Here is a 27,488-nt window from a genome sequence, read left to right as displayed (position 1 = left end):
GCCAGACTCCAGGAAAGATCACTACTGTGAGAACCATTCTTAAGAACAGAAAGGAAGCTTCATGTGTATTATGCTCACTACAGTATGTCAAAGAGAAAGAAAACTCAATGTTGCTTTTTATACCACTTTATTCCAACCTGAGCACCTCAATATAAAACTAAACACTGGTGAACTGTTTTCCTTACTAATTTTGAGTTACTGCAAAATGTACAAGTTCTGCTAGCAGATCAACACTTTAAATAGATTAAATCATCTGACACATGGTAGATTCATATAATGAAATACCTAAAATAATTAGTGTAATATACTGATCAAAATAAAATGGACTTTGAAAACCAATGCTTCAAGATTATTACTAATAACATTGTAGTACTTATGTTACAAACTGCAAGTACATTGCTTATTATGGTTCTAGCCATGTAAGAACAGCAAAGCCCCTTCCTCTCATAGGGGAAGAAAGATTAGCTGTTTTAGTAACTGTACATTTTGTATATGTTTAGGCAATTCTTAAATATTACAGGAAATAATAAACATATGGAGACTATAATGCAGTGCTCTATTTACAGTACAGCTGAAGATCATATTTAAAATAATCAAGTTTGAATGTACATAATTGTTAGTGCACTGACTAGTCATGTCCAAAGGGAATCAGAGCCCCCTCCCTGTTCCAGACAGGCATCTATATAATAGCCAACAGTGATTAAATATAACTCAGATACCTGGTTTGTTTCCACTTTTTTGAAAAGCTCACATGAAGGGACCACTATCCATTAAAATGCACTTATCAGTTTTTATATTCCTAAAACAGGATGGGGTTACACACGACTTTTTTATCAATCAAATTTTAAATAATAGGACTGAATAAAATTAAGATGTCACCAATATTTGTTCTTTCTGGCGATGTAGGATTGTTTTCTTGGGATTACTTTATTAATATATGGAATGTAGACTTTTTAGACATTAGAAGAAATTACCATTTGCTTGGCTTCTGTTGCTAAGTATAAATATCTTTTTCTAAAGCATACATTAGTAGTTTTGAATCTTTTATCCCATTTGGAGACTGGGTGGGTCTACACCCAGTGGAGACAAACCGTTCCCCTGAACTTTCCCATGGAACAAGTATACGCACAGTTCTCATTTCCCTTTCTACTGCCGAAACATTAGTCGGAAGAACACATGCAGGTTATTAAAAATTAAGTTCAAAACACTCAAAATAATTCAGTATTAGAAACTTGATTCTACCATAAGTCTCTTTTTGGAAGTCACACTGAGCCGGCTAAATGCTCCCAACTCGATGGTTTTCCAGGTTTAGGAAGTTTACGCTGGAGTTCAGTTACTACAACACTGGCTTCTGGCTGGCTGTGCAGGCTCAGTAAGGTCTACCCCTCGTCCTCTGGCTGAGTTTGAGCCCGGATTTTGTGGTTCATTCTTCGGCAGCTTTTTAGCTGAGTAAAAAAGAAAAAAAAAATCATATTAAAATCACTTAAATATGCTTATTTATAACACTTTCCCAGCTGGGTTATCTCCAAGGTTTTATGTGACTGATTACATATTTGTCCTTTTCAAATATTTATTATCTACTACGTGCCAAAAAGCAACACTTCCCCCCCCAAAACAAACAAACAAACAAACACAAAAAAACCCCACACCCCACTGGTTGCTGTACTAAAAGAGTTTAATTTCTTAGTGTTCTCAAAGGGGTAGGCAGAGGCCAACTGTAGACTAGCATCTAAACTTAGGTTTAACTAGAACTATACAATTTCTACATAAATTCCCTTGGAAATAAGTTTATTTAATAATTATTAGTACTTTGTGTTGGGTCATGTGCACACTATGCAAGTCTACTACCACTTAAGCTACACAGCCTGTTTTGTGTTACAATCTGCTGGACATGGTGAGGTATGACTATAATTCCCATGATTCACTATGGAGAATTAGTTGGAACAATCAGTTGAGCCCAGGAGGTTAAGACTAGCCTGAGTAGCACATATCAAGACTACATTTTGAAAAACCAAATCAAACAACACAGACAGATATAAAGTCAAAGCCAATAGACCATGGCCAGGTACAAAGTTCATAAAGAAGCTCACATTATAGCAACATTCTGAGAACAAGTGAGGATATGAACAAATGCTATCAACATAATCACCACCACCCCAACTAAACTTGTCCATTACTGTGCAACCTACTCAACAAACAATAATATGACCAGTAACATCGCTTTTGTTCTCCAATTTGATTTACAAATAGCGATACTTAATATACATGAATAGCTTCGTGAGTTCTATATAGCTAACAGTAGTTCTAAAAATTCACCTGCAAGATACATGGCTTAATCCTGAGGACAAAGTGGCAATACAAAATAATACAAAGGAGTAGTGCTTTATGTCTAATGCCCACCTGACTCCTGGACCTTGTTTTATATGTACTAGGAAACCTGGGGCTTGACTAGCTATACCCAGCATCCTGCATTTTTTAAGCCCTTTATTTTTCCTACTTTTCCTCATCAATACTAATTACCTTTAGAATCTCAGATGCTGAAAGCAGTCCTAGTGAGCACTGATGTTTGGGAAGACAGTTTCCCCTGAGCCACCCTAGAAATGGCTTCAGAGATGTTGCCATATAATATCGATAAATGTTCAGTCAGATGTATTTACAAGCAATGCCCAGTAAATGGATTAACATTGGTATTAGGGACACAGAATAAGCTAGCACTGTAGATGGGTATTACAATAAATACTGAGTTGGGTTCTGGGATAAGCATAAATTTCTCTCTATAGACTAATAATAATAATAATAATAATAATAATAATAATAATCTGTCTATAACCACATCTGACTAAGTTCAGGAGGAGGAAGGAAATGAACATCAATAAGGACTGTTTTCGTTAATTGGACTATACTGTATTTACTATATGATTTCACAATGGTAATTTTATCAAGGAAAGACCAGAGTTCCATTTATATTTTGTTTTTTGAGACAGGGTTTCTGTGTGTAGCCCTGGCTGTCCTGGAACTCACTATATAGAGATTAGGCTGGGCTCACTCTGAAATCCACCTGCTTCTGCCTCCCAAGTGCTGGGATGGCTTGTGTTTCCACAGCTTAGCTTGGGATTTCTTTTAAAAAAGGGAAATACTTTAATATGAAACAAAATCTGAAAGCTAGAAATAAAACCGGGCTTCAGCAATGCAATACAAGCACTGTACCACAAAGCTACTTCCACAGCCTATAAGTCTTAAAACTTAAAGTTTGAAGTGCAGCCTAGCTAAGAATGATGGTTCCATTATGTAACCTCAGCAATGTAACCTCAGCAATGTGAAGACTGAGGCAAGAGGATCTAAAGTTTCAGGCCAGCCTTGGCTATATAGTGAAATTCAGCCTGGAAAAAAACAAAAACAAAAAACCAGGTTCAGTTAATGAAGTTCTTGTTGTTTAATCACGAAGTTTTGAATTTAGATCCTCAGCATCTATGTAAAAACATTATCATTTAATTCCAGCACTGGGGGTAAATTATGGAGGAATAGAAAGACAAATCTTGGGATCTCCCATTAGCTCAGAGTTCACTGAAATTCTTGGGCCCAAAAAAATGATATAGCAGGATGATCCTTAAGGTAAAGGTGCCTACTGCCAAGCTGCATGACATCAGTTCCATACCTGGAACTTACATGGTATAAGAAGACTCACAGAAATCCTGCCCTCCGCATTTGTGCTATGGTGTGTGCACTTGCTCTCTCCTCTCTCAATGTTTAAAAATAAAAGATGGAGAAATAATGGAAAAAAATATCCCAAAGTCAACCTGTGGCTTCCATGTACATTCACACAAGCAAGAATACCTATTACAAGTGTATAAACCAAAACAAAAGTGTAGGCTGTCCTAAGGCACATGCTGCAATCCTAACTTCCTGCCTTAGACATGGATCATCTTCGGCTAACGTATCAACAGTATATATACTATCTACTAGTAGTCAGCTTAGTTACCAGACAACTTTGGTATCACAGTGTTCATGTTCAGATAACCTTTATCTTAATTAGAGTGACCCAAAAGCACAAGTACAAGATCTTCCTCAGGTACCAGAGACCCTGTCTCCAAGCAACAACAGAATAATAAGAATCAAGTTAGACCAGGTGAAACTCCTATAAACCACTCAAGACTGAGACACAGTGATCCTGAGCTCTAATCTAGCCTAGATTCATACCAAGCCCAAACCTGAACTCAGCATCAACAAAACTCAAACTCAGGAAGATAAATCTTCAGCACTGGAAATGTAGTTCAGTAGTACAGCACTTGGCTATCATTCTTTTTGTTTGTTTTTTGAGATAGGGTTTCTCTATTTAGTCCTTGCTGTCCTGAAATTCACTCTGTAGAGCAAGGACTATCATTTTTAAGGTCAAGGGTCTGATCCTTTCCCATGTGGAAAAGAATATTTGTGAGAATGGGAAGGAGAGGGAAATCTGTGCTAGTTTTGCTACTTCATCTCTGTATAAGTTATGGCTACAGTGTGTGATATATATACTTAGGACAGAAAAAAACATCAAATTATAAGGCTTAACACTATCTACTGTTTCAGCATCCACAGAGTGTCTAAGAATATACTCCTACAGGTATCCATACCACTTTTCAGTGACTCTTTGGAAAATCTACTTCTTATTTATGAAATCAAATTTTAATTCACCTGTATAACAAAATAGTCACTGAATTCACAAATATAAATTTGACATTACTGGGGCTAGGAATGTATGTCAGTGATAGGTACAGATTGCTTACCATGTTGTAGGTCTTGGACCTAATTCATACAATTGGAAGGGGAAATAGAATATGGAAGAAGAGGAGGAAGAAGGGAGAAGAAAGAAGGCAGGAGAAGAAAACAGGAAGAGAAGGAAGAAGAAAAGAGAAGGAAGAAAAAAGGAAGAAAGAAGGAGGAAGTGAACAAAGGAAAGAGAAAGAAAAAAGGAAGGAAGGAGGAGAAAGGAAGGAGAAAGAGGAAAAGAGAGAAGGTGAAACCTCCTGACTTCTAATCTTTTGTTTTCTTTTCACCACTCTGAGGCAGTATCTTTTGCTCATGCTGGCCACTACACTGTGCTTTCTAATCAGCCTTTAGTGTATTTCTAACAAAGTACTGCTTTAGTGAAAAAGATCTAGAAAACTAGTATAATCAGTTAAAATCAAATAATGTATTAAGAAGGGTGTCGATTAAAATCTCAAATGTATTTTGCTTATCATTAATCTTACCTATTGCCATGAATATTTCATTTACATTCATTGATGTCTTAGCTGATGTCTCCATGAATAATAAACTGTTATCATCTGCATAGGACTGTGCTTCCTGTTTATTAAAAAAAAATCCCTTGAGCATATATTTTATGGAATTATTTGATTACTATTATTAACAACCAGAGAAAATGATACTGCAAAGGAAGAAACAGTAGGTAGGATAGTTTACCATGAATATTTTTTTTTTTTACTTTTTGCATATTCCACCCTTGGTCAGCAGGTTTAAGATTAAACCTAATGACAATAATAATTTGAGAACAGCTTATCATTTTACTCTAAATTCTTTAATTACAATGAGAATTTTTACTTATGCCCTTTAAAGATACAGCATTAAAAGTCCAACTATATTATCAACTATTCCCTTCAAAATCACAAACTGTCCCACATTTCTGTCATGCTTTCTAGTTTAAACACACCGTTTCCAATGATTCCCACAGAAAAACTGAGGCACCTTTGGCTGATACAGCACAGGACCTCTTTTCAACATAACTGAAGCTCTCTAAGTGTCTTGCTGGGCAGTTTAACTTCACATGGATGTCTTAATTAAATGAAGTTAAAAGTGTGAAGTGTTCTGCTTATTATGCAATAATATAGTAGCTTCCTTTCTCTCCATTCCTGTAATGTCATGAAGAAACAGCCACATTGCTGGGCCTCAAATGAAGAGGAACTCTTAATTAGAGTGACCCGAAAGCACAAGTACAAGATCTTCCTCAGGTACCAGAGACCCTGTCTCCAAGCAACAACAGAATAATAAGAATCAAGTTAGACCAGGTGAAACTCCTATAAACCACTCAAGACTGAGACACAGTGATCCTGAGCTCTAATCTAGCCTAGATTCATACCTAGATTTTAATTTCCTTTTAAGGTTTATGTAGCAGCTTTGGACAGAACCCAACACATTCACATGCTAGACAAGTCCTTGTGCTATCTATCTATCTATCTATCAATCTATCAATCATTTATCATCTGAGCCATACCCATGACAAACTATTTTATGTATTAGTATTTTATATTTTCAAAGTCTGTATTTTCAAGGTTTAAAATTACTTACAAAAATGTGCTTTTAAGTTAAAGTAAAATTCTACATACCTGGAAGTCAACAGCTCTTTTATTTGCTAGGTCAGCCTTGTTTCCTGATAAAGCTATCACAATATTAGGACTTGCTTGCCTCTGAAGTTCCTTAACCCAGTTTTTTGCTCTTGCAAAGGACTCCTGTTAAACAAAGGAAAAGCTATTTGGCACAGGCTCAAAACAGAGTTAGGAAGCATTTTCTATGAAATAAGGCTTAAAGACTCTAGTGTAGTAGTTCTCAACCTTCCTAATGCTGAAAACCTTTAATATAGTCCCTCATGTTGTAGTGACCCCTAACCACAAAATTATTCTGCTGCTACTTCATAACTGTAATTTTGCTAGTTATAAACTGTAATGTAAATATCTGATATGCCGGATGGTCTTAGTCAACCTCTGTGAAAGGGTGGTTTGACCTCTAAAGGGATAGTGATCCACAGGTTGAGAAACAGTCTCTAGCATGACCCCATGGGAAGAAAGTTCTTAGTACTACCGTATCATCTTATATCTCAGTCATAAAAGGTTTGGCAGAAAAGTTATGACTGGCTATAAATGAATTTCCCAAAATCTTTAACCAAATTCTAGATAATAAAAAGTTATTATTCAAACTGGCTTCGAGGTAGCTAAGATTTTTATACCCACCTCATTTGTGATATCATACACAACTATGGCTGCTTGTGCTCCTCGGTAGTACATTGGTGCTAGGCTATGGTACCGTTCTTGGCCAGCTGTATCCCATATTTCAAATTTTACTGTTGTGTCATCAAGACACACAGTTTGTGTTAGAAAGGCAGCTGAAAAAGAAAATATAAGTTTTTCCTTTTTCTCAACTTTTTTTTTTTAAAGACTCAAAGGCCAGGCTGGCCTGGAATTCACTGCATAGCCAAGGATGACATTGAACTTTTGATCCTTCTGCTTCTACCTCCCCTATGGGGCCACATCATGACCAGTTTATGTGGTGCTGGGGATTGAATCCGGGGCTCCATGCATGCTGGACAAGTGCTTTACCAACAGAAACTACATCCCAGCCTACTGAGTTTACATATCAGGTATTAGAGATCTAGAGATGACTGAAAATAAGTGGGAGGAGCTGATGATGTAGCTTAGTAGGTACACTACTTAGCATTTACAAAACTAGGTTAGATCCCCAGTAGCAATGTAAGCTGGGTACACTGGTGCATGTTGGTAATCCTAGCCCACAAGAGGTGGAGGGTAGAAGGACCAAAAGTTCAAAGTCAACATTAGCTACATATCAAGTTGAAGGCCACCCTGGCCTACATATCTCAAAAAAACATTACCCCCCCCCAAAAAAAGTACCATACAGAAGTACATAGATTATACACAAATAATGTCCCTTCATATAAACAGGAGTTTAGGAGTTGCATAAAACCAAGCCCTTACAGATAGCTTATGCACAAATATATACTCATCATTGTTTCAGTACAGATCTGTTGTTAAACAGATGTACAATACTTTGATCGTATTCTTTACCATCCTAACTACCCCGGATCCTCCCTACCACCAAACTTCACATTCTTTCTCCCCAAAAATGAAAGTCAAATAAAATAAAATCTAAACAAATTAATCCAGTAAGACAAACAAACAAACAAAAACCGGAACAAACATTAAGCATTAAGCAAATGATGGAGTCATTTTGAGTTGGCCACTACTCTTGGGCATGAGGCCTGTCCTGAAGCGTGACTGCTATTACCCAGCATCAACACTCCCCTGAAGAAAACTTCCTTTCTCTGCAGGTTATCAACTGAAAATTGCTTCTTCATAGGTAGAGGTAAGACTATTCCTTCTCCTTGCTGTTTTGTTTTTTTTTTTTTAATTTGAATTTGTGCAGGTCTTGTGCATGTTGTTAGTCTCTGTAAGTTGTTATGTTCTTTTTTAAAACAAATTTACTATTTTTAGTTTGCATACAGCATAACAGTTCAGAAGACCACTCTGAGAACTGAAGTTTAAACTCAGGACACCAGACCCTCTCTTTTGCTAAGGAAAAGTGATGAATCTTCACTATTTAACCCTGGCTGGATTCAGATTTAAAGATCTGTCTGCCCTTAACTTAGGAATACCAGAAATAAAGGTGTATTATTAGGCTCAAGGATCATTTTTATATATTTGTGTGTGGTCTATGTGAGAGGATGGTGGGAAGCAAACAGTCTTCTGCAAAAGCAGAACACACTGTTCATTACTGAACCATCCGTTCTTCAGGACCCACCCTTTTATTTTACCTTTTCTCTTCCCTGTCTTTTTTATTTATCCTGAGATAGACTGTCATGATGAAGCACTGGCTTACTGAAGCTCTGGCTTACTAAAGTTCCCTATGTAGACCAAACCACAAAAAAACAAAAATGGGGCTGGCGAGATGGTTCAGTTCCTAGCACCTACACGGCAGCCCACAACCATCTGCAACTGCAGTTCCAGGAGATCTGACATCCAAGAGCACCACAGTACACAGACACACATGCAGGCAAATATTCATATCATAAAGTAAAATTAATAAATCTTTAAAAACATTCTGTGTGCCACAGTATAAGTACAGGTCAGCGGGCAACTCTGAGGAATTGATTCTTTCCTTCCACTGTGTAGGCTACAATGATTGAACTCAGGTCATACAATATGGCAAGAGCTTTTGTTTTTATTCTGATTCTAATTTTAAACAGCAGCACTGTAAGAGGATACTTTAACCTGGGCAGAGAGATCCAAGCCTGTAATCCCAGCATTTATTCACTGGGAATAGAAGAATCATAAATTCCAGGCTACCCTGGGCTTAGATCCATATATAAACATAAAGGGTTTGTCAGAACATGGTCCACAAACGAAGTTGTATAAGAATTCTCATGCTTTTGAGTAAACTCAAAGAAAACAAGGGTCTTATCTCAGTTTCTTTAAAAAAAAAATAAAACAAAAACAAAAAACAGGGAACTGTTCTTTGATGATGCTAGTATGCCGTTCCTAGGTGTAGTGAATAGGAATTGACTTTATTCATTACAACTGGCTATTGTTATACATGCCTCTATAGAGAATCTGAACTCATGAGAACTTTACTCTGGTGATTGTTCTTGACCTTCAGGGAATAAACTGCCCGATGCTTTGAATAAAGTTGGCTATTGCATGAGACTTTAGTCTGCCTCATTTTTAGGCTCTATTCTCCCAGGTCCCATTGCCTTTAGAGTGATAAACAAGGGTTGACAACTCAGTTTGGTTCATATGACACCCCCCATTTAACCAACCAGCAAACTTACCCTACAAGCCATTTCTACCACATCCTGCTATTCCTCTCCTACTTTAACTAGTACTAGAATATATCCTACAAACTATTAAATTTTAGCCTAGTGTAGTGGCAACTGCCTGTAATAGCATTAAGTAGTCTGGGGCAGAAGGACTGCCATGAATTCAAGGCCAGCTTTGGATATCTATTGAGTTCCAGGCTTGCTTGGGATACAGAATAAAATCCTGTCTCAAAAAAGCCAAGAACTAAGAGGCAGAAGTAGGCAAAGTACCTGTTATCTCAGCACTCACACACTTAAAAAAAAAAAAAAAGACTGTTAAAAGCTTGGGGTCAACCTGGGCTACATAGCGAGTTTAAGGTCAGCTTGGGCTACAGAATACCACCTTAATCCACACCACTATCCCTGAAAAACTCCAAAAAATACAGCAAACATACAACATTCACAACTAGGAACAATCCTTAGCCCATGGAGATACTGCTTTAATAAAAGTCCAGTCCAATTCTCAAAACAGGTTAAGTCACAAGAAAGGACCACTTATCTTGGTTGCTGAGATGGCTCAATGGACAGAAAAAAAAAAATAAAATGAGTTCTATTACTGGATTATGAAAGGAAAAAGTTGTCCTCTGACCTCTAGACCCACAATGGCACATGCACACCCATGCCCACATGCATACAATAAAGAAAAAAGATTAAAGGAAAAGCAACCTTTTTCATGTTAAAAATTTCAAGTACATACAAGAAAATATTAAGTACATTAAAAGAATAACTCACTAGGAAATCAGAGTTCCTTTCAGAAGCACTGAAATATTATACCAATAGTCTAAAACAAACATCATTGTTATCTAGAAAATCCATGAAAGGCATTGGAGTCAACATTCTTTTGGTATTCTTAGAACATAGCAACTATTCCATTCATAATCATGAAATTGCCAGATTACCTAGTAACAAGGCTCTTAGGAATTCTAATTCTGTGAACAATAATGTCCACACCACCGCAATTTAGTATTTTAATATTTCATATTTTCTTTATAGTAAAACTGTCACTGGAAAATATTTTGTTTTACAAGGGAACACTGAATAAGCAGGTCAAACTTCCTGGAAGGTGTAAGGTTTTGAGGAACCTCAACAAGAACGTATCACTGTCTACACTCTGTGCTTCTTCCATCACCCAAGTCAGGAGCTGCTGCTTATATGCTCACAAAGCTCCCTATGCAATGCTTCCTATTTCCTTCTTCTGGGGCTGGGGATTGATCGCAGGCATTCAAACATGCTAGGCACATGCTCTACAACTGACCAGGAGTCTTACTGACTTACATTTTACTTGTTTAGAGATAGGGTCACATTTGACTGTATCACATACCTGACTCATCCTCCTGTTAGGGATTACACATATGAGGTAAATACTGGCTGAAACTATTACCATTGAATCTACAAATACCGAAGTTCCCACTGTACTGCTCTGGGAGAGGAAGAAATATCCAGTCTGATGGCATCAAAAGAATAAATAACAACAACAACAAACTAGTTAATCTCTCCTAAAACTGTACCAAATAAACACAGAGGAAACAGAAAACCTAAACCCACTCTAACCCTGGATGTTTTTCTGTAATGCTCAGGATAGAACTAAAGCCTTCACACAAAGCTAGCCAAATACTCTTGCACTAAGCTACATCACCAGGTTTCCAATCAGGTATCAAATTTAATTAAACATTACTTAACAATGACAAAAATCCATAAGACTACTGGATTTAAAACTATACAAAAAAATCTGAGACCCCTGTTTTTGAAATATCCAAAATGTGCAGGTGAATGTACTCAGAAAAATTCCTATGGTGAATGTGAAGTGATTACATTTATGGTGCCACATGCCTGTAATCTAAGCACTTGGGAGGATCAGACAGGATAAGGAGTTGAAGGTCAATCTCAACCACATAATAAGACCCTGTCTCACCTCAAAAGCCCCAAATATGCTGGTAGTTGGTATCTGAGGTGGTGTCCTTCTCAAAAATACTTCCATTCTTCAAACAACACAAAGTTGGAGCCAGAGAAATGATTTAGCGATTTGAAGCACTCGTTACTCTTTATAGAAGAAACAATTTACTTCCCAGCACCCACTTGGCAGTTCACTACAGTTCTAGAGAATCCACCACCTTCTTCTGACTTCTGTAGGTACTATATCCAATACTAATAAAAAGAGTATCAAATAATATTTGTATACCAATGTTCAAAGTAGCAATGTTCACAAAAGCTACAACACAGCAGCAACTGAAGCTATCGAAAAATAAATAAATATCCCAGGCATGATGGCACGTGCCTTTAATTCCAGCACTCAGTATGCAGAGGCAAGTGGATCTCCATTGAGTTTGAGACCAGTCTGGTTTACATAGTGAGCTCCAGACCAGGCTACATAGTGAGAGCCTTTTTCAATAAAGAAAAATGGATGGACTAGGACAAAGAATGGGCTAGTAGTAAAGGCCTGCGACTAATCTCCCACACTGCAAATAGAGAAAAAAGGAGAGTGAGGCATGATCCCATATGCTTATGACCTTCTATAGTTGAGAAGCAGAGACAGAAGGATCTCCCCACCTAAATCAGGTGCCTGGGTACTTGAATTAAAAGTGTGTAAAATGTCCTTTAAGGCAATCAACTTGCCACAACTCCAAGCTAGTCACGTTATCATCTGAACACTACTATATGGGGGAAAATCTGCTAGAACACAGATATGGTTTTAAAATTAGCTTTAGGAGTTTAACATTTAGTGTCTTACACTTGATTGTCCTAGTATGTTCTAAAACAAATTAGGACTTGGCATGGTATCACTTGCTGGTATACACCTATAACCGTGGCACTGGAGAGGTGGAAGGATTGTCTCAAGTCCTAAGCCAGCCAATATTACACTGTGAGCCTTCTCTTTTTAAACACCCAAACCAAACCAAATGAGCATTTCAACTTTCAGAATTAGGGGGTATATTCCTAATGAAATCTTTTCACAGGACTAGAATTCTTTGTAGGAGGAAGTTTATTGTGTAATTCAAATGCTGATTTACCACAAATATCTAGTTACAATCTTTGTTCTGAGAATTTCCTGTCTCAATGTAGTGTAAACACTGTTTCGCAACTGTCCCGACATACCAATAAAGCAGTTTATAGCCAATCAACAAGTAGGAGAGAATAGAGCTTATAGCTAATCACTGAGCCAGGGAGAGAACAGGGCTGGACTTCCTGCCAGCCAGGAGAGGAGGAGTTAAAAGAAGTAGGAGATTTAGTGAGGGTCCAAGAGACACCAAAGGAACCTGAGCAGATGAGCTACAAAGTGTAAGTATCTCTGGGATGTATACTGTGAGGAAACCATTTTAGTTTAGAGGGTTAAGAACAGAGTAATAACTGCTCAGTTGTTGTGTTATGAAGATTATTATTAAACATTTGTGTGATAGCCAGGTTAAATGAGAAACACAGACGGCATATTGGTACAAACTCCTAATCCCAGCAGTGAGAGCTGGGAAGGATAAGAGAATGAAAAGTTTAAGATTATCCTTACCAGAGAGGTCAAGGCCAGCCTAGGCTAAACAAGATCCTATAAGTAAAATGCTATGTGCACCTGAGTACACACAGAGCTAGTGTTAAAGCTGCAATTCTAATGAGGCTGAATGAACTGCTTTCTCTCCCATCCTCTCCCCATTCTTGAAATGATACAACTGGGCTTTTTAGTTTTAAACTACTTTATGAATGTAACACAGAAGAAAAATGTTTACCTTGTTGCTCAGATACTCTGTATCTGAACATTTCCTTTCTACCTAATTTCTTAGCCCCTCCTACCTTCCCTTCCTCAGTCTTCTCCTTTGCTTTTATAAAGTGTACTACATACACTGTGCTTCATGTCTTTTAACTTTTAGGGCTCACGCTGTTTCTTTCTAGATTAGGACCTTTGCTTTAATTATTTCTATTAGATGATGAACCATCAACAGGTAGGTGCTTACTTCATGACTGGTTTTACTGTACATGCTATATCCTCATTCTGGCATCCAGCTATTTTCATGGTCCTAAACATACCAAGATGGCCTTCCTTATGGAAACAGGTGCTTTTAGGAGCAGAAACTTTTTGTTGTTGTTGGCTTTTGTTTTGTTTTTCCAGTCAGGATTTCTTTGTGTATCCTTGGCTGTCCTGGACTTGATTTATAGACCCAGGTTAGCCTCAAACTGACAGATCTGGCTGCCTCTAATTCCGAGTGTAGGGATTACAGGTGTGTATCACTGCAACCAGCTCAGGAGTTAAAATTCAATAGTGACCACATGACTTAATGATCTATTTTTCTCATGGAATCTCGTATTGAATTCAGTCATGAGATGCAGTAGAAAATGATAAGTGGGACACACAGTCATTTCTGATTTGGGTTTTGACAACTCTTTCTGTGGAACTATTTATACCTCACCTATTCTCCTCCCTACCTTTTGAAAAATAAGAACGAAAGTATCACTTTACCAACTCCACCACTATTTGGCAAGAACAATATAATCCTGTGACAACTCATGTATGATCTTGCATCCGTTTGTGCCCACAGAAAGGTACTAACAACAAGTATAAGTAAATCACAATTTACTTATTTTGATGGTTTCATTTTATATGTATTTTAAGTCTATTTTTTTATGAGTGGGAAAAGAGAAAAAGAAAACAAAATGTGGGGGGGGGGGAAAATGGGACAGGGAAAGGGAAAGAGAATCAAGAAAGGATGTTGAGACTTTGAAGGACTACTAGTAAATATCTTGATGTTAATTCCTAGTAGATCAGAAGAGGAGGTAGTATCTGAATAAAGAGATATTTTGAAATGCTGAGTTAATGATTTTACTGTCATCTAATTACTTATCTGCTGCCTAATAGCACATTTCACAATATTTTGCTTCCTTATCTGTTCATCTTGTAATGAAGTCTTTCTTGTGATTTAAAATAAGTAAAACAAAACCAAACAAAAGCTATGCCTTAGTATTGTATGAATCCCTGACATATACCACAGAAAAAGTGAATATAATTAACTTAAGCTTTAAGGGATAAGCTTTAAGGTTGTCGAGAAAGTCTACAAAACACGTTAGCTGTAGATAATACTTTTTATTACAAGTTGAGAATTGTACAACAGAAAGTGCCCAAAACAACAACAACAAAAAGTTATGAGGCTGGGAGCTGGGGAAGATAGCTCACTTGCTCTGGTAGAGGACTCGGTTTAGTGCCCACATGCAGTTAAGCACCACCTATAATTGCAGTTACAACATAATCAATACCCTTTTCTTCTAGTCTAAAGCACAAGGCACGCAGGTGGTGTACTTATATGCAGGCAAACGAAATACTCAGACACTTTAGAAATCTTAAAAAATAAAACCAGGGCTTTACTACGTAACTATGGCTGGCCTACAACTCCTTAGAAAGACAAGACTGGCCCTTAGTTTGGCAGTAATCCACCTCCTGCCTTTGGCTCCTGAATGCTGGGCTTACACTACCACACCCAGTAGAGATAGGGAAGACAACACAGATAAGCGATGTGGATGGTGGCCCATATCCCTATGTCAGTACTTGGAAAGCTGAATGTGAAAATTTTTGAGTTCTAGGCCAAAACAACAAATTAAGTTAACCTCCCAAATTTGTCCAGAATAATAGTTACAGGTATTTACAGGAATTAAGGCAAGACACATAGAAAATAGGTGTCCTAAGGGAGAAAACTTATGAAATGATGGGAACTCTTTAAATCTATCTTTAAAGCTTCTTTTGGTTTTACAACCATATGTAAGAATCACATTACAGAAATAAGTTCAGGAGCAGACATCTGAAGATGACATCCACTGATGGATTGTAACCTGAAACTGCAACAGAAAAGCATGGGTTAAATGTCTAACATTGGAGCTAGGGGACACTGTTCAGCAGTAGGGTGCTTTGCATAACTTACAAAGATCCTGATTCAGTCCTCAGCATCATGGAGGGGGTGCGTGCACATGCAGCACAAGATTGGCTAAGAAAACACAAAAATGAGATTGCAAAGTAGTGAAGAAATCGTGACAGAGAACACTGAGAAATCTTACCTTAATAAAATGGAATACGCATAAGACCATTATAAAGAAAATTGTGGAAGCTCTTCTCTTAAGACCTCACAACAGATGTTCTAAGAGACCTGCCTGTCCTATATAGCACTACATTTTTTCTTACGTGACTAACATTGACACTGTAATTTGAAATTGGTAATTTTTTAAAGCCTCTAGCCTCTCTCTGATTCTTTGACAACACCCCTGCTCAAACTTAGCTATTATGTTGTCAAATAAAGCCGAGGCTGAAGTAAACGTAAAAAGCTTGCTTGATACAACTCAGTCCAATTGCCAGGATCCACAGTGGCAGGAGAGAACAACTGCAAGTCATCCATCAATCCCCATAACTGCACATGAAAACATAATTTATAAAATAATGTACAGCTGTAAATTTTGCAAATAGGAGGGTAGCAAGAAAATAGCAGCATCAAAGGACAAACAATAAAGTAGTATATTGGAGACACACTGGAAACCCTAACTCCCTATCTCTTATCTTCTCACCCCCTTTTCTTCGTTCAGACAGGGTGTCACTATGCAGTCTTGGCTGGCCTGGAACTCATGGAGATCAGTCTTCCTCCACAGTGCTGGGATTAAGACATATGCCACCACATCCAGCCTTCTTACCTCCTTTTTCTAAGACAAAGTTTTTGAAAAATGCTTTCACATTATTTTCTCTAACTGATACATTAAAGTCAGTAACTTTCAAATATTCAATTATACAGCACAAGGCTGGTCATGTGTACTTATTTTCTAGTCCCAACTTCTTGCAAAAAAAAAAAAAAAAAAAAAAAAAAAACCAAAAAAACAAAAATGTGCACAATTACAGAACAGCTGCCCTGAAGAAAGACCTGCGTTGAATCAACTGCAAAAAACCCCAGGCAAATTAAGCTACTGTCTTCATTCCTCACTATAAAATTAGTGTTTTTATACAGCCATGCTAATATACTGATGAGACTTGAAAATATATGGTCTAAATCCCATGAGTGGACACGTGTCTTAAGTAAAACTGCTTCTATAAATATTTTTCTGAAATTTACAAATCATATACAAATGTAACATAGCCACAAAATGTACTCCTGTTATTTTGGGTTTTTTTCCAAAGACAAAAAAAAAAAAAAAAGGTCCATCCAGTTCCCCCAACCCCTTTTCAGTAGTAGGAACTACAGCAAGAGAATTGTAATTTCAAGGGCAGCCTGAACTATACAGCAAGACTGTCTCAAAAATAAAAGGAAGGAGAAAAAAAAGAGAAAGAAATCAAGACAGGAGAGGCAGAGATTTATAAATACTGAGATTATCTTCAAAGTCCAATCATATGACTGGACTTAAAATAAAATCTCAACTACTCTGGAGGCTGAGGCAGATTCTGCTCTAAGAGTTCAAGTTTTGCTTTGAGCTACAGTGAGTTCAAAAATAGCCATAACAACTTAACGAGACCCGTCTTAAAATAAAAATGAAGAGAGGGAAAAAGGTGGGCTGGGCTGTAACTCAAGAGGTAGGGACTTTGTTTAGCATGGGTGAAGCACTGGTTCAACCCCTAATGTTAACAATACAAAAAGAAAAAAGTCCAAAACATGATACCAATAAAAATCTCTTGATGGATTAGCAATTAAATAGTTAAGAGTTGTGCTTACATCATAATGAAACAGTTGATTACATTTTAAAAAGCACAACAACAAAAACTGGGTCAGCAAAATGGCTATGGGCGCTTGCCACATAACCCTGATAACCTGAGTTCCATCCCTGGAATACATGGCAAAAAAGGAGTTAAATTCCCAAAATTAGGTCTCTGACCTCCACATACATAAGTACCCACACCGACACATACAAAATAAAAATAAAAAACCTAAACCTTCTCAAACTGAGCTGAAAATGTAACTGAGTTGGTAGCAGTTTGCTGTATCACATACTAATTCGTGGGTTCAATCCCAAGCACTGCATACTTCAGGCTCAGTGGCCTGTAACTCTGGAGTTGGGAATATAAAAGCAGAATTCACTTAAGTGAATTCAACATTAGCTTGGGCGACCCAGTCTCAAAAACAACTACAAACATTTTCTTGGATTACTGTTTTCTTTTGGGGGAGATATGACTTCAATATAACACATACTTAACACTGGTGTTGAACAGTATCCTATTATCTCCCAAGTGCTGGGATTATAGGCATGTACTATTATATGCAGCTAACATAGGTAGGTCACATGTGATTTCAAGTAGAACTGTGTTTGGAAATAGGTAATGCATTTCAGATAATCTACTATATTCCAGTATACAACAGAATGGTCAAGTGAACCAAGACAGGCAGTTCACCAGTGTAGAGCTCCTTAGTCAAGTCATTCTAAGCATCTTCAAATACATGAAGAGCACCAGAACCATAACAAAATTGAAATATGATACTGATGAGTTTGCAATCAATTTTAAGAGGGTAAAAAAGAAAAAAATTATGAGGGTAAAAAAGATAAATAATATTGACCATATTAGGTATGTGTGTATATGACGATATCTTCTATGGTACTGTGGGAGATGGGAGATTGAAACTAGGCTTTATGAATGCTACGCAATCACTTTAACACTGACTATAGCCTCAATATTTTTGTTTTGTTTTTGACAAAGTCTCACTATGAACCTCAGCTGTCTTCAAATTCACTCTGTAGACCAGGCTGGCCCCAAACTCAGAGATCTGCTTGCTTCTAATTCCCAAGTGTCAGGATTAAAAGTGTGCACCATCACATGCAATTTAAAAGAACACGTGGTGCTAGAAATATAGTAGCACAGTGGCAAATCACTAGTCTAGTATGCATGAGGCTCTAGGTTCAGTATCTAGTAAGCAAAACAAAGCATCAATAAAAGATGTTCTTTGGAAATCCTTATCCAGTTCAATACTCATTTATAAAATATGTAAACAGGACCCAGGTGTTAATATTTCAATTACACAGAGTAACATTTTCAATTCTTAACTCAGAGGACTGATCATATAACAATCTGACACATCATATCCTTAGGTACCAAGTGGCATATCAACTAATACGAAAAATTATATTTGTTAACATCTAACATAACCTACAAACCCATAAAAATAAGTTCTAAGAGGAGGTAATATTACACATAAAGATAATATTCTCTCACTTATTAAACAGGGTCCAACTCTTAAGACAGCTAGTCTGAGCTACCCCTGTTTCAAATAATAACCCCCTTTCCCACATCTGGCTCTTTTACCATTTCCTTTAAAAGTACTTTCCTTTAAAAGTACTGCCACACCTCTGTAGTCCCATAACTTGGGAAGGCGGAGGCAGAGAAAAGAGTTGAGGTTAGCTTTAGGTACATAATGAGTCCAAGGCTAGCCCCTTCTACATGAAAGCCTATCTAAAATAAAACAAAACCAACAAAAGACAGCATTATTAACAACGTGAAAGCAAAATATGGTGGCACACCTCAGGAGGCTAAGGCCAAATTGCTGTCAATTCCAGGCCAGCTTGTGCTACAGAGACCCCATATCAATAACCAAAATAAAGACAAATAAAAAGTTAAATGTAAAATTTTCAGTTACCTTTTTTTTTTTTAATAAATTTACTTTCTACCTAGTTTTATTAAGGTATTGCAGAAAGCCCTGATTGTATGAGGTCCAAAAATGAATGTGTTGTTGACATGGGTACATCACGGACCATGCATGTTGTAGCTAATGCAAATTTTTCTGTGGGAAACTGTCAGCTTAGACATCGTGTGTAGAAAAATTCCATCAGTTTTTTCCACTGGGATTTTTATAGCCTGATAACTGTTCCTGCACAAGCAATGCTGTTACCAAGAGTAGTCAAACCTATCTCCTTTATCTAGATGTACGCCAGAAATCTTGCTTCCTTGATTATCTGTATGTAGTAACTGCTACTCCTTACTCTGCTGTATGCAACAGACCTGCCTCCCTGTTCAACTCTATATAATATATACACTGAGCTTCTGGAATGCTGTGATTTCCACACCAGAGATCCCAGTCCATCCAATCCCAGCTATTTCTGTGTGTCCATCATCTGTCTTTTACTCATTCCCTCATTGCCTCAGGCAGGCCTGTTCCTGCCTGCAAGAACAGAGCACAAGGAATAACTAAGGAATAAAAGTCAAATATACTTACAACATTGACAGTTTTGATACTGTCAATGTTGTGTATACTGTTGGATAAATGCACCAAACTATCATGTGTTATGTATCAACGAAAAATAATTTTAGGGTAGGCAAAATGACTCAGTGGGTTAAAAACAAAACAAAACAAAACAACAACAAAACACCTGACAACCTGAGTTTGATCTTTGGAAACCTAAGGTGGAAAGAGCCAAATCCAGAAAGTTGTCCTCTGCTCTCCAAATACGAACCATGGCACACTTCTGTCCATACTTATGAAATATATAAACACAATGATAAAAATAAAGCCAGCAGGGATCATATACATACACTTAAAAAAAAAAGATGATTTATTTATTATATACACAGCGTTTTGCCTGCATGCCAGAAGAGGGCACCAGATCTCATTATAGATGGTTATATAAGAGCCACCAAGTATTTGCTGGGAATTGAACTCAGGACCTCTAAAAGAATAGCAAGTAAAAACGCTCTTAACCTCTGAGCCATCTCTCCAGACCCCATAGATAATATCTTAAGAAACAACAACAAAATGCTGGGTATGGTGGCTCAAGTCTATAATTCCAGCAGGATAAGGAGATCAAGGCCATCCTGGGCTACATGGTGAAATCTTGTCTCTAAATCAAACAAACAAAAAGAAACTAAGCCAATGAACATCCCAACTACTTTCTATACAATTTTAAAATTGAAAGCACACAAAAAAAGCACTATTACATCACCACTAATTGTAATAACCAGAAACAACTTTAACACATATGCACATAATACTCCATTTTCTGTACTTTCTTCCCCAGATAATCTTCTAAGAAGTAACTCATTTGATCTGAGTTAAATCCACTTAGTGCAATTTGCATGACTGGCCACATTTGTGAAAACCAAAAATTTTAAATTACTAAAAACTTACCATGCCTAATTCATAAAACTTGGCTGTAAAATAGTCATATTTGTGTGACTGTATTTGCAGAACTAATTTCCGTAGGGAGTTTTGGGTTTCGGGTTTAAGAAGTGTTTGATTTTAACATTTTTGTATTTCATCTGTTACAGGTTTACTTGGTTCTTTGGTTCTTGTTTTTCTTATTGAGCCATATCCAATATAGCCTACGCTAACTTCAAACTCATAGCAATCCTCATGTCTCAGATAGCCCAGTATCAGGATTATAAATATAAAGTGTATTACTGTAAATTCCATCCATCCACCCACCCACTTATTCATGTATTTATTTATTTTTGAGGCAGGGTCTCACCATGCAGCCATGGCTGGCCTGAGCCTCCTGGGGGCTGGGATTTAAAGGTGTGAGACTACACACCTTTTACTGTTAATGGTACTGTTTTTTAGACAGGATCTCATGTAGCCCGAGACTCAGAGACAAAGCTAACCTGAACTCCTGATTCTCCTGACTCCACCTTCCAATTCAGAAGGATGTACCTGCTTCTGCTTCCTGAGTTCTAGGATTAAAGGGACATACCTCCATGCTCAGCAACTGTAAATTTTAGTTAAGAAGCCTTATTGTGTAAGTCAATGGTTCGCAACCTTCCTAATGCTGTGACTATGTAATACAGTTCTTTCATGTTGTGGTGACCTCAAACTATAAAATTATTTTGATGCTACTTCGTAACTGTAATTTTGCTGTTATGAATCATAATGTAAACACTTAATATGCAGGATATCTGATATGTAGAACCCCTGTGAAAGGTCCATTTGAACATCCCCCACACCCCAAACCCTGCAAAAAGAGGTTGAGATACACAGATTGAGAACCACTGGTCTAAATAAAGTATGGGCATAAAGTTCTTACTTCTAGAGAAGCAACCAGTGCTCCTAACTGCTCAGCCATCTCTCCAGCCCCTCCTTAATCAAAATTTTAAAATCCTAAATCAAATACTAATCAGCTATCATCCAAAATATTATTATATCAACATATAAACAATGAAATTACACTGTTATTTGTTTAGTTGACACTTAGCTAAGAATACCTGTTTTCATTTCAAGCAAGGCACTTATTTTTGTTTTATTTAAGAGGAAAATGGAATCTCTAACCTGACCCTGACAAAAGTAGTATGCACTGTAGGAAGGATTTAAGATAAAAACTGTGTTAAATTACTGAGACTTCAAGACATACCTTAGCTGGTAACTTGCTTTCCCAACATGCACAAAACCCTGGTTTTCCTCCTAAGCACCACAAACATGGGGTGTGGTGGCCCATCTGTAATCTCAGCATTCAGGAGGTATAAGACTAGATATTTAAGGTCATCCACAACTATCTAGCTTCAGTTCCAGGCCACTCTAAGCTACATGAGACCTGTCTTATGAATGTCCCCCTCCTAAGCACTCCCCTCAAAACTATGAAATAAAGCTTTGCTAGGTTTGAGAACCTGTCTCAAAAATAAAATAGGTCATGTATGGTGACTAAATCTGTAATCCTAGAACTTGGTAGGCAAAGCCAAGTAGGATTGCCAAGAGTTCACAGGAAGCATGGGGTATAGGACAAGATCTTGTCTTAAATGAAGACTTTCCTACCTAAATAAACAAGAGGTTTCAAATTTGTATTTTGTCTTCCCCCAACCCCATTAAATATTGTCTGAGCCAAAAACACATGTTGGGCTGGTAGTGTACACCTGTAATCCCAATAATTAGGATGTGGAGACAGGCCAGTCAGAAGTTTATAGGAACCAGAATATCTTAGGGCACAAAACCTTGTTTAAAAACAAAACACCAAAATAAGGTATATTTTAAAGTTCAAGATCTGCTAAAACATTTTTCTGCCCTGCATGAGCTATTCAGTTATTTGCAATCACAGTTAGAACAAATATTTGTTAATATGATTCAGTTAAATGATTTAAAGGAAAATAAGAAGAACCTCACCCCCAATGGTACTCTCTTGAAATTCATGAAATTGACCCTTTACAAAGCGAAGCACCAAGCTTGATTTGCCAACAGCTGACTCTCCTAAAAGTACCAGTTTGAACTGGCATATTTTATTTCCAGTATTTGGCCCGTTGGGTCTTGTTGCTCCTCGATTAGCCATGTCCAAATTTGAAAGAAGTCCCTAATTTCAGATTCCTAAATGAATTTCCAGGATGCAAGGTATCAATTTTGTTTTCTTTCTGAAGAAAATACCTGTGGAGACATAAATAGTAAACAAATAAATCAAAACAAAGTAAATCAGTATAGGTCACTTTAGTTACGTTTATACAGAGGATTGTAATGACCAATGTCATTTAGTTTATTTAACCACCTTTCAATGGAAATAATGGTACAAGATTTGAGCCTAAAATTACCTCAAGTTAACCTTCAAAAGGAGGGTGAAAAAGCTAAAGAAAGAGAGAATGATTGGAAGACGAAAAGTAATGGAATCTATATCACGAAAGCAGAACAAGGGCACCCATCTACAGAGAGGAAGTGGGTGGGAGAGAAGGACAAGGAAGAGCAGTGGGGGGCCAAGCAAAGAACAAAATATAATGACACAAACGAAAACATCACCTACAACCCACCTCTTTGTATGTTAACCAAGAAGAGTTGAGAGAGAAAGAGAGAGAGAAGAGATTAATAAAAGAAGTAAGCTTTAAGGCTGAGGCAGAATCTCAAAGCCACAGATAATATACAAGACCTAACTGCAAAACAAAAGAGCAACTAACCTTCAACAATTTAACTTTTGAGCTGGGGATTGGTAGAGTGCTTGCCCGGCAAGCAGCAGGCTCTAGGTCCAAAACAATCAAACAATCAAACAAACGAAGAAAAAAGACTTGACTTTGTGCCAGCTAGTATTTTGCATACTTAATACAGCTCCTCAACAGTATCAAGCACTATTTGTATAGTTCTTATACATGAGAAAACAGGCACTGAAAGGTTAAGCAACTTCACTGAGATCACATAGCAACTGCGGTGGGGCAATCTGAGAGGTCAATCAAGAAGTCAGGTTCTAGGTGCTGGAGAGATCGCAGTTTAGTTTGAGTATAGCAATTCTTGGAGAGGAGTTCAGCTTATAGGGTGATTCACAACCACCTTGAACACTACTCCAGGTGACAGAACATCCTCAGGCCTTCTTGGGCACTGGCATTCATTCACAAGCACATACCTACAGACATATAAACTGAAACCACAAAAATCTTAAAAAAGAAAGAAAAGGAAAAAAAAAAACAGGTTCTAATGTCATACAACTTGGGTTAAAGTTTTGAAGAAAATTATGCTAGTAAATGGAACAAACCCTAGGGTTTACTATTTTAAAGCCTTTATTAAATGATACATTTTTTCATTTAACGGTAATTCCCACAAACACCAAATATTTTTTTAACTTCCATGTTTCTGTGCCTGGCTGATAAGGATTACTCTATCTGGTAGGATTAGGAGTGATTTACTTATTTATTTAATTTAGGGGTGGTAGCTTTTGGGCTAACAATTTAAGTATTATTTTCTGTTTAGCAATGTATTTGGAAAAAGCTGGCCTAGTGGCAGTCTCCTCCCCTCCTCTTAGAAAGGTTATCATAAAGTAGCATTGAATAGTGTCATACTTCAGGCTCTTAAGATGTGCACAAAGACATCAAGCTTGTTTTAAATCTGAATAGGACTGGTAAATATTTGAAACACCCATTCAGCATATTCACAAATCAACCTTAATAGTTTACTCCAACCTTTTATCAGTATATGGAACCTGGATGAGAACAGGCCTCCCAGTATGCAGGGAGGTGGAGTTAGGAGGGCTATGAAGTCCTTCTGAGGCTAGCCTGGGCTACATAAAGATCTTGTTTCAAAAAAGGAGAAAGATCACTGGGTAAGGCACTTGGAGTGTAAGCCTAGGTTTAGATCCTGGACAGCATGTACAGTGAGTGAATAAGTGAGGACCAAGACCTGAGGTTGTCCCTTTGATCTTCACACTAATACTGTGAAATGACCTTCACACAGGAATACATAACACACACACACATCACACACATAAACTAAAATAAATGTGGGTTATAAGCTTATTAATATCGAAACATACTAAGGATCCCCCCCCAAAAAACCTCTACTCCAAGGCAGCTACATTTAATTACACTTCAAGTAAGAAATTTGTGTTCCCCGTAAAATTTGAGTTGATACATGGAACACTCTTTATAATGACAAATTCATTGATAAATATATCCATGAGATTGTTGTGTTATTTTGATGTTTTAAGATATCTCTATATAGCCCTGGCTGTCCTTGAACTCACAAAGATCAATCAGTACATCTACCTCTGCCTCCTGTTCCTGAATTAGAGGTATGCCCCACCAAGCCCAGCTTAGTTTTTAAGACACCACCTCCTAGCCTGATCTAGTTACCAGCTTTGAAGATTCCCCTACCTTACTATCAAAAACTGACACACTTATAGACAAAATGATGTTTTAGCTGCTTCTAACCAACAGCATATAAATACAACTCTCATTCCAGTCTGGCATGACAGAACTTGCCTGTGGTCCTAGCTCTTGGGCCGACACAGAAGCATGTCAGTTAGAAGCATATAGCAAGGCCCTGAATCACAACAACAGACATGGTGGTCCAAGATTTTAATTCCGGCACTCAGGATCGAGAGGGAGGAGAATCAATCTCTGTGGGTTCCAAACCAGCCTGGTCTAAAAAGCATGTTTCAACTATTCCAGAGCTATACAGTGAAAGCCTGTCTTAAAATAAATAAATAAACTTCACTTTACTCCAACCCACAAAACAAATCAGATTTCGAAGTGTAGTCCCTGCTATGCCAATTTCTGCTTAAGCAAAGTTTTAATTTTCAAATTTCTCTATTATATTGTAATATTGCATAGCAACTGTGAGAAGTAAGGCAACATATGAAGTCTCCAATACAGTGCTAAGTACACAGTGTTTGATATTGGCAATTAAAATGGCCTCTTGATGAGATAATACTTGTAGAGCCACAGACTGTCATGCAAACTGAAAAGGCACCAATACACCTGCAGATACATACATTTTCAGCTTAAGTATTTCCCAATTGTCCCTACTTACAAAACAGGAAATGACTTATTGAGGACAAAGCTGGCGCTGAATATTTATGGTACTTCCAACATTTCAAGGAAATACCAGATTCTCATAGAAAAAAAAGCAAAACTCCTTAACTTAGTTTTTTTGTTTGTTTGTTTTTGTTTTTTTGAGAGAGGGACTTGCCACCCTTAGGTGGCAAGGATAGATTACAGGATAGGTTAGGGATGGCCTGAAACTCTGGATCCTCCTAGCTCAGTTTCCAGAGTACTGGAATGACAAGTGAGTGCCTCCATATTCAATGCCTTTTAAAGCTCAAAGCTACTGAATCTTTACTTCCAAAGACCTCAAACAGAAAATAAGCCGAATTATAAACATAGATGACCACAATATTATGTTAAAAATTAACTACAAGGGCTGGGAATGAAGCTCTTACACTGTGCCCAGAGGCTCTGTACTCATTACTTGTACTTTGTAATTCCAGAAAAAAAAAATCTTTTGTCTGATATGCATCTTAAATCTTTAAGACAGTAATTATTTTACATAGTTCTTTAGGTAGTATTTGATTCAAAATTTTACTGAGCCCTTAAATTGTGCTAGGCACTGCAATGCGTACTTTGTTCAAAACCCTACGAGTTCAAATCAAGGCAGTCCCGAGTATTCCGATGGGTACTCCGACAGGGTTTTTTTGTTTGTTTTGTTTTCATTAGTTACGAGCAGAGCAACTGGTTCAGCACTTTGAATCCATTTCAGCAAGGCAGAAACTAAATTTTCCTAAGTGTGACAGTCAGAGCTTTAGGCTTCTCAAAGTGACAGGCTGTTACCCAGCTCGCAGAGAGTCCCGAGGCCTCGGCTCACCACTTCCCACGAAAGACAAGAGGATGCCACCATTGGGCAAGCCCGGCCAAGGCAGCCAGAGGTAGGCGGAGCTCCCCAGTCCCACCTGCCGCAGGCCTGGGCTCCTGTCGGAAGCACCCGGGAACCCAGACGCGGCGCCGGGCGAGCAGCCCCGCAAGGCCCCGTGGCCGCGCTCCGAGGCCCCATTAACCACCGCCGCCGCGGCGCGGTCCGGCCGGGACGAGGTGCCCAGGGCCGGGCTGGCCGCCGCCGCGGCCCCAGGCGCTTCCCGCGGCGCCATCTTGGGAGGCGAAGAGGCCGCCACCCGCCGCTTCCTCCGCGGGTCCCCGCGCGCCAGCCTCCGGGTCTGCGGGCCCCGCGGCGGCCAGGAGGCCGGGCCGCGCCGACGCACCCCGACGCCGGCTTACCTGGGGCGCGGCTCCCGGCAGCGAGGCCACGCGCGGCCCGGAGATCGGATGCGCCGCAGCGGCGGCGGCTCGCCGCTCCTCACACCGGTCGGCGCGGCCCTCCGAGCGCCGTGCCGCCCCTGCCGGGCTGCGTCTCCGCTCCCCGCTCTGCTCCCGCGCTCCTCCGACGCAGTCGCCGCGCTCCAGGTCCGACTTCTTCCTCCTCCGCGTCCTCCTCCCTCTCCGCCTCCTCCCCTCACACCGCCTGGCTCCCTCACGAACCAAAACACAAACACTCCGGGGCCAGCGAGGGAACTGCTTCCGCCGGCTCCGCCACGTAGCCGCGCGCCGCGAAGCACGCCGTGCGGTCACTTCCGCTGCCGCCCCTCCAAGGGGCCGCCCTGGGGCCTCCCACGGGGCGGGGCCCGAGCCACGTGACCTCGGCCAGCGCGACCTCGCCTCCTCTCCCTGCTGGTCGGCCCGTCCCGACGCCCCCTCTCTCTGAGCGGTCATCTTTGGCTTCTGGCT

At 38.7% G+C, this 27,488-nt stretch overlaps 1 protein-coding gene across 3 annotated transcripts; it reads right to left on the bottom strand.

The window, feature by feature from the left end:
* Positions 1-110: 110 nt before the first annotated feature.
* Rab5a (RAB5A, member RAS oncogene family) lies at positions 111-27,488 on the bottom strand. 3 transcript variants are annotated; one of them, XM_021663441.2, is made up of 6 exons: positions 26,982-27,283; positions 22,630-22,884; positions 6,984-7,135; positions 6,363-6,485; positions 5,232-5,325; positions 111-1,445 (listed from the first exon to the last, which is right to left on the bottom strand). In XM_021663441.2, the coding sequence occupies exons 2-6, from the start codon at positions 22,790-22,792 to the stop codon at positions 1,330-1,332; spliced, it is 648 nt and encodes a 215-aa protein (XP_021519116.1). In that variant the 5' UTR covers positions 22,793-22,884; positions 26,982-27,283; the 3' UTR covers positions 111-1,329. The 3 variants fall into 3 exon arrangements, with proteins under 3 accessions (XP_021519116.1, XP_060225641.1, XP_060225642.1); XM_060369658.1 differs by lacking the exons at positions 111-1,445; positions 5,232-5,325; positions 6,363-6,485; positions 22,630-22,884 and adding an exon at positions 15,511-15,573 and having other exon boundaries at positions 6,996-7,135; positions 26,982-27,488; XM_060369659.1 differs by lacking the exons at positions 111-1,445; positions 5,232-5,325; positions 6,363-6,485; positions 6,984-7,135; positions 22,630-22,884 and adding exons at positions 14,667-15,427; positions 15,511-15,573 and having other exon boundaries at positions 26,982-27,488.

Source organism: Meriones unguiculatus, chromosome 16 (genome assembly GCF_030254825.1).
Source record: "Meriones unguiculatus strain TT.TT164.6M chromosome 16, Bangor_MerUng_6.1, whole genome shotgun sequence".
Taxonomy (NCBI): Eukaryota; Metazoa; Chordata; class Mammalia; order Rodentia; family Muridae; genus Meriones; species Meriones unguiculatus.
This window is presented reverse-complemented; position numbering and strand designations above follow the sequence as displayed.

Coding starts and splice junctions, on each gene's coding strand:
- Rab5a (XM_021663441.2), bottom strand. CDS start 22,792: ATGGCTAATCGAGGAGCAACAAGACCCAACGGGCCAAATACTGGAAAT. Junction 7,136..22,629: donor TCAAGAGAGTACCATTGGGG/GTGAGGTTCTTC, acceptor TTTCTTTTTCAG/CTGCCTTTCTAACACAAACT. Junction 5,326..6,362: donor AAAGAGCTGTTGACTTCCAG/GTATGTAGAATT, acceptor TTTAATAAACAG/GAAGCACAGTCCTATGCAGA.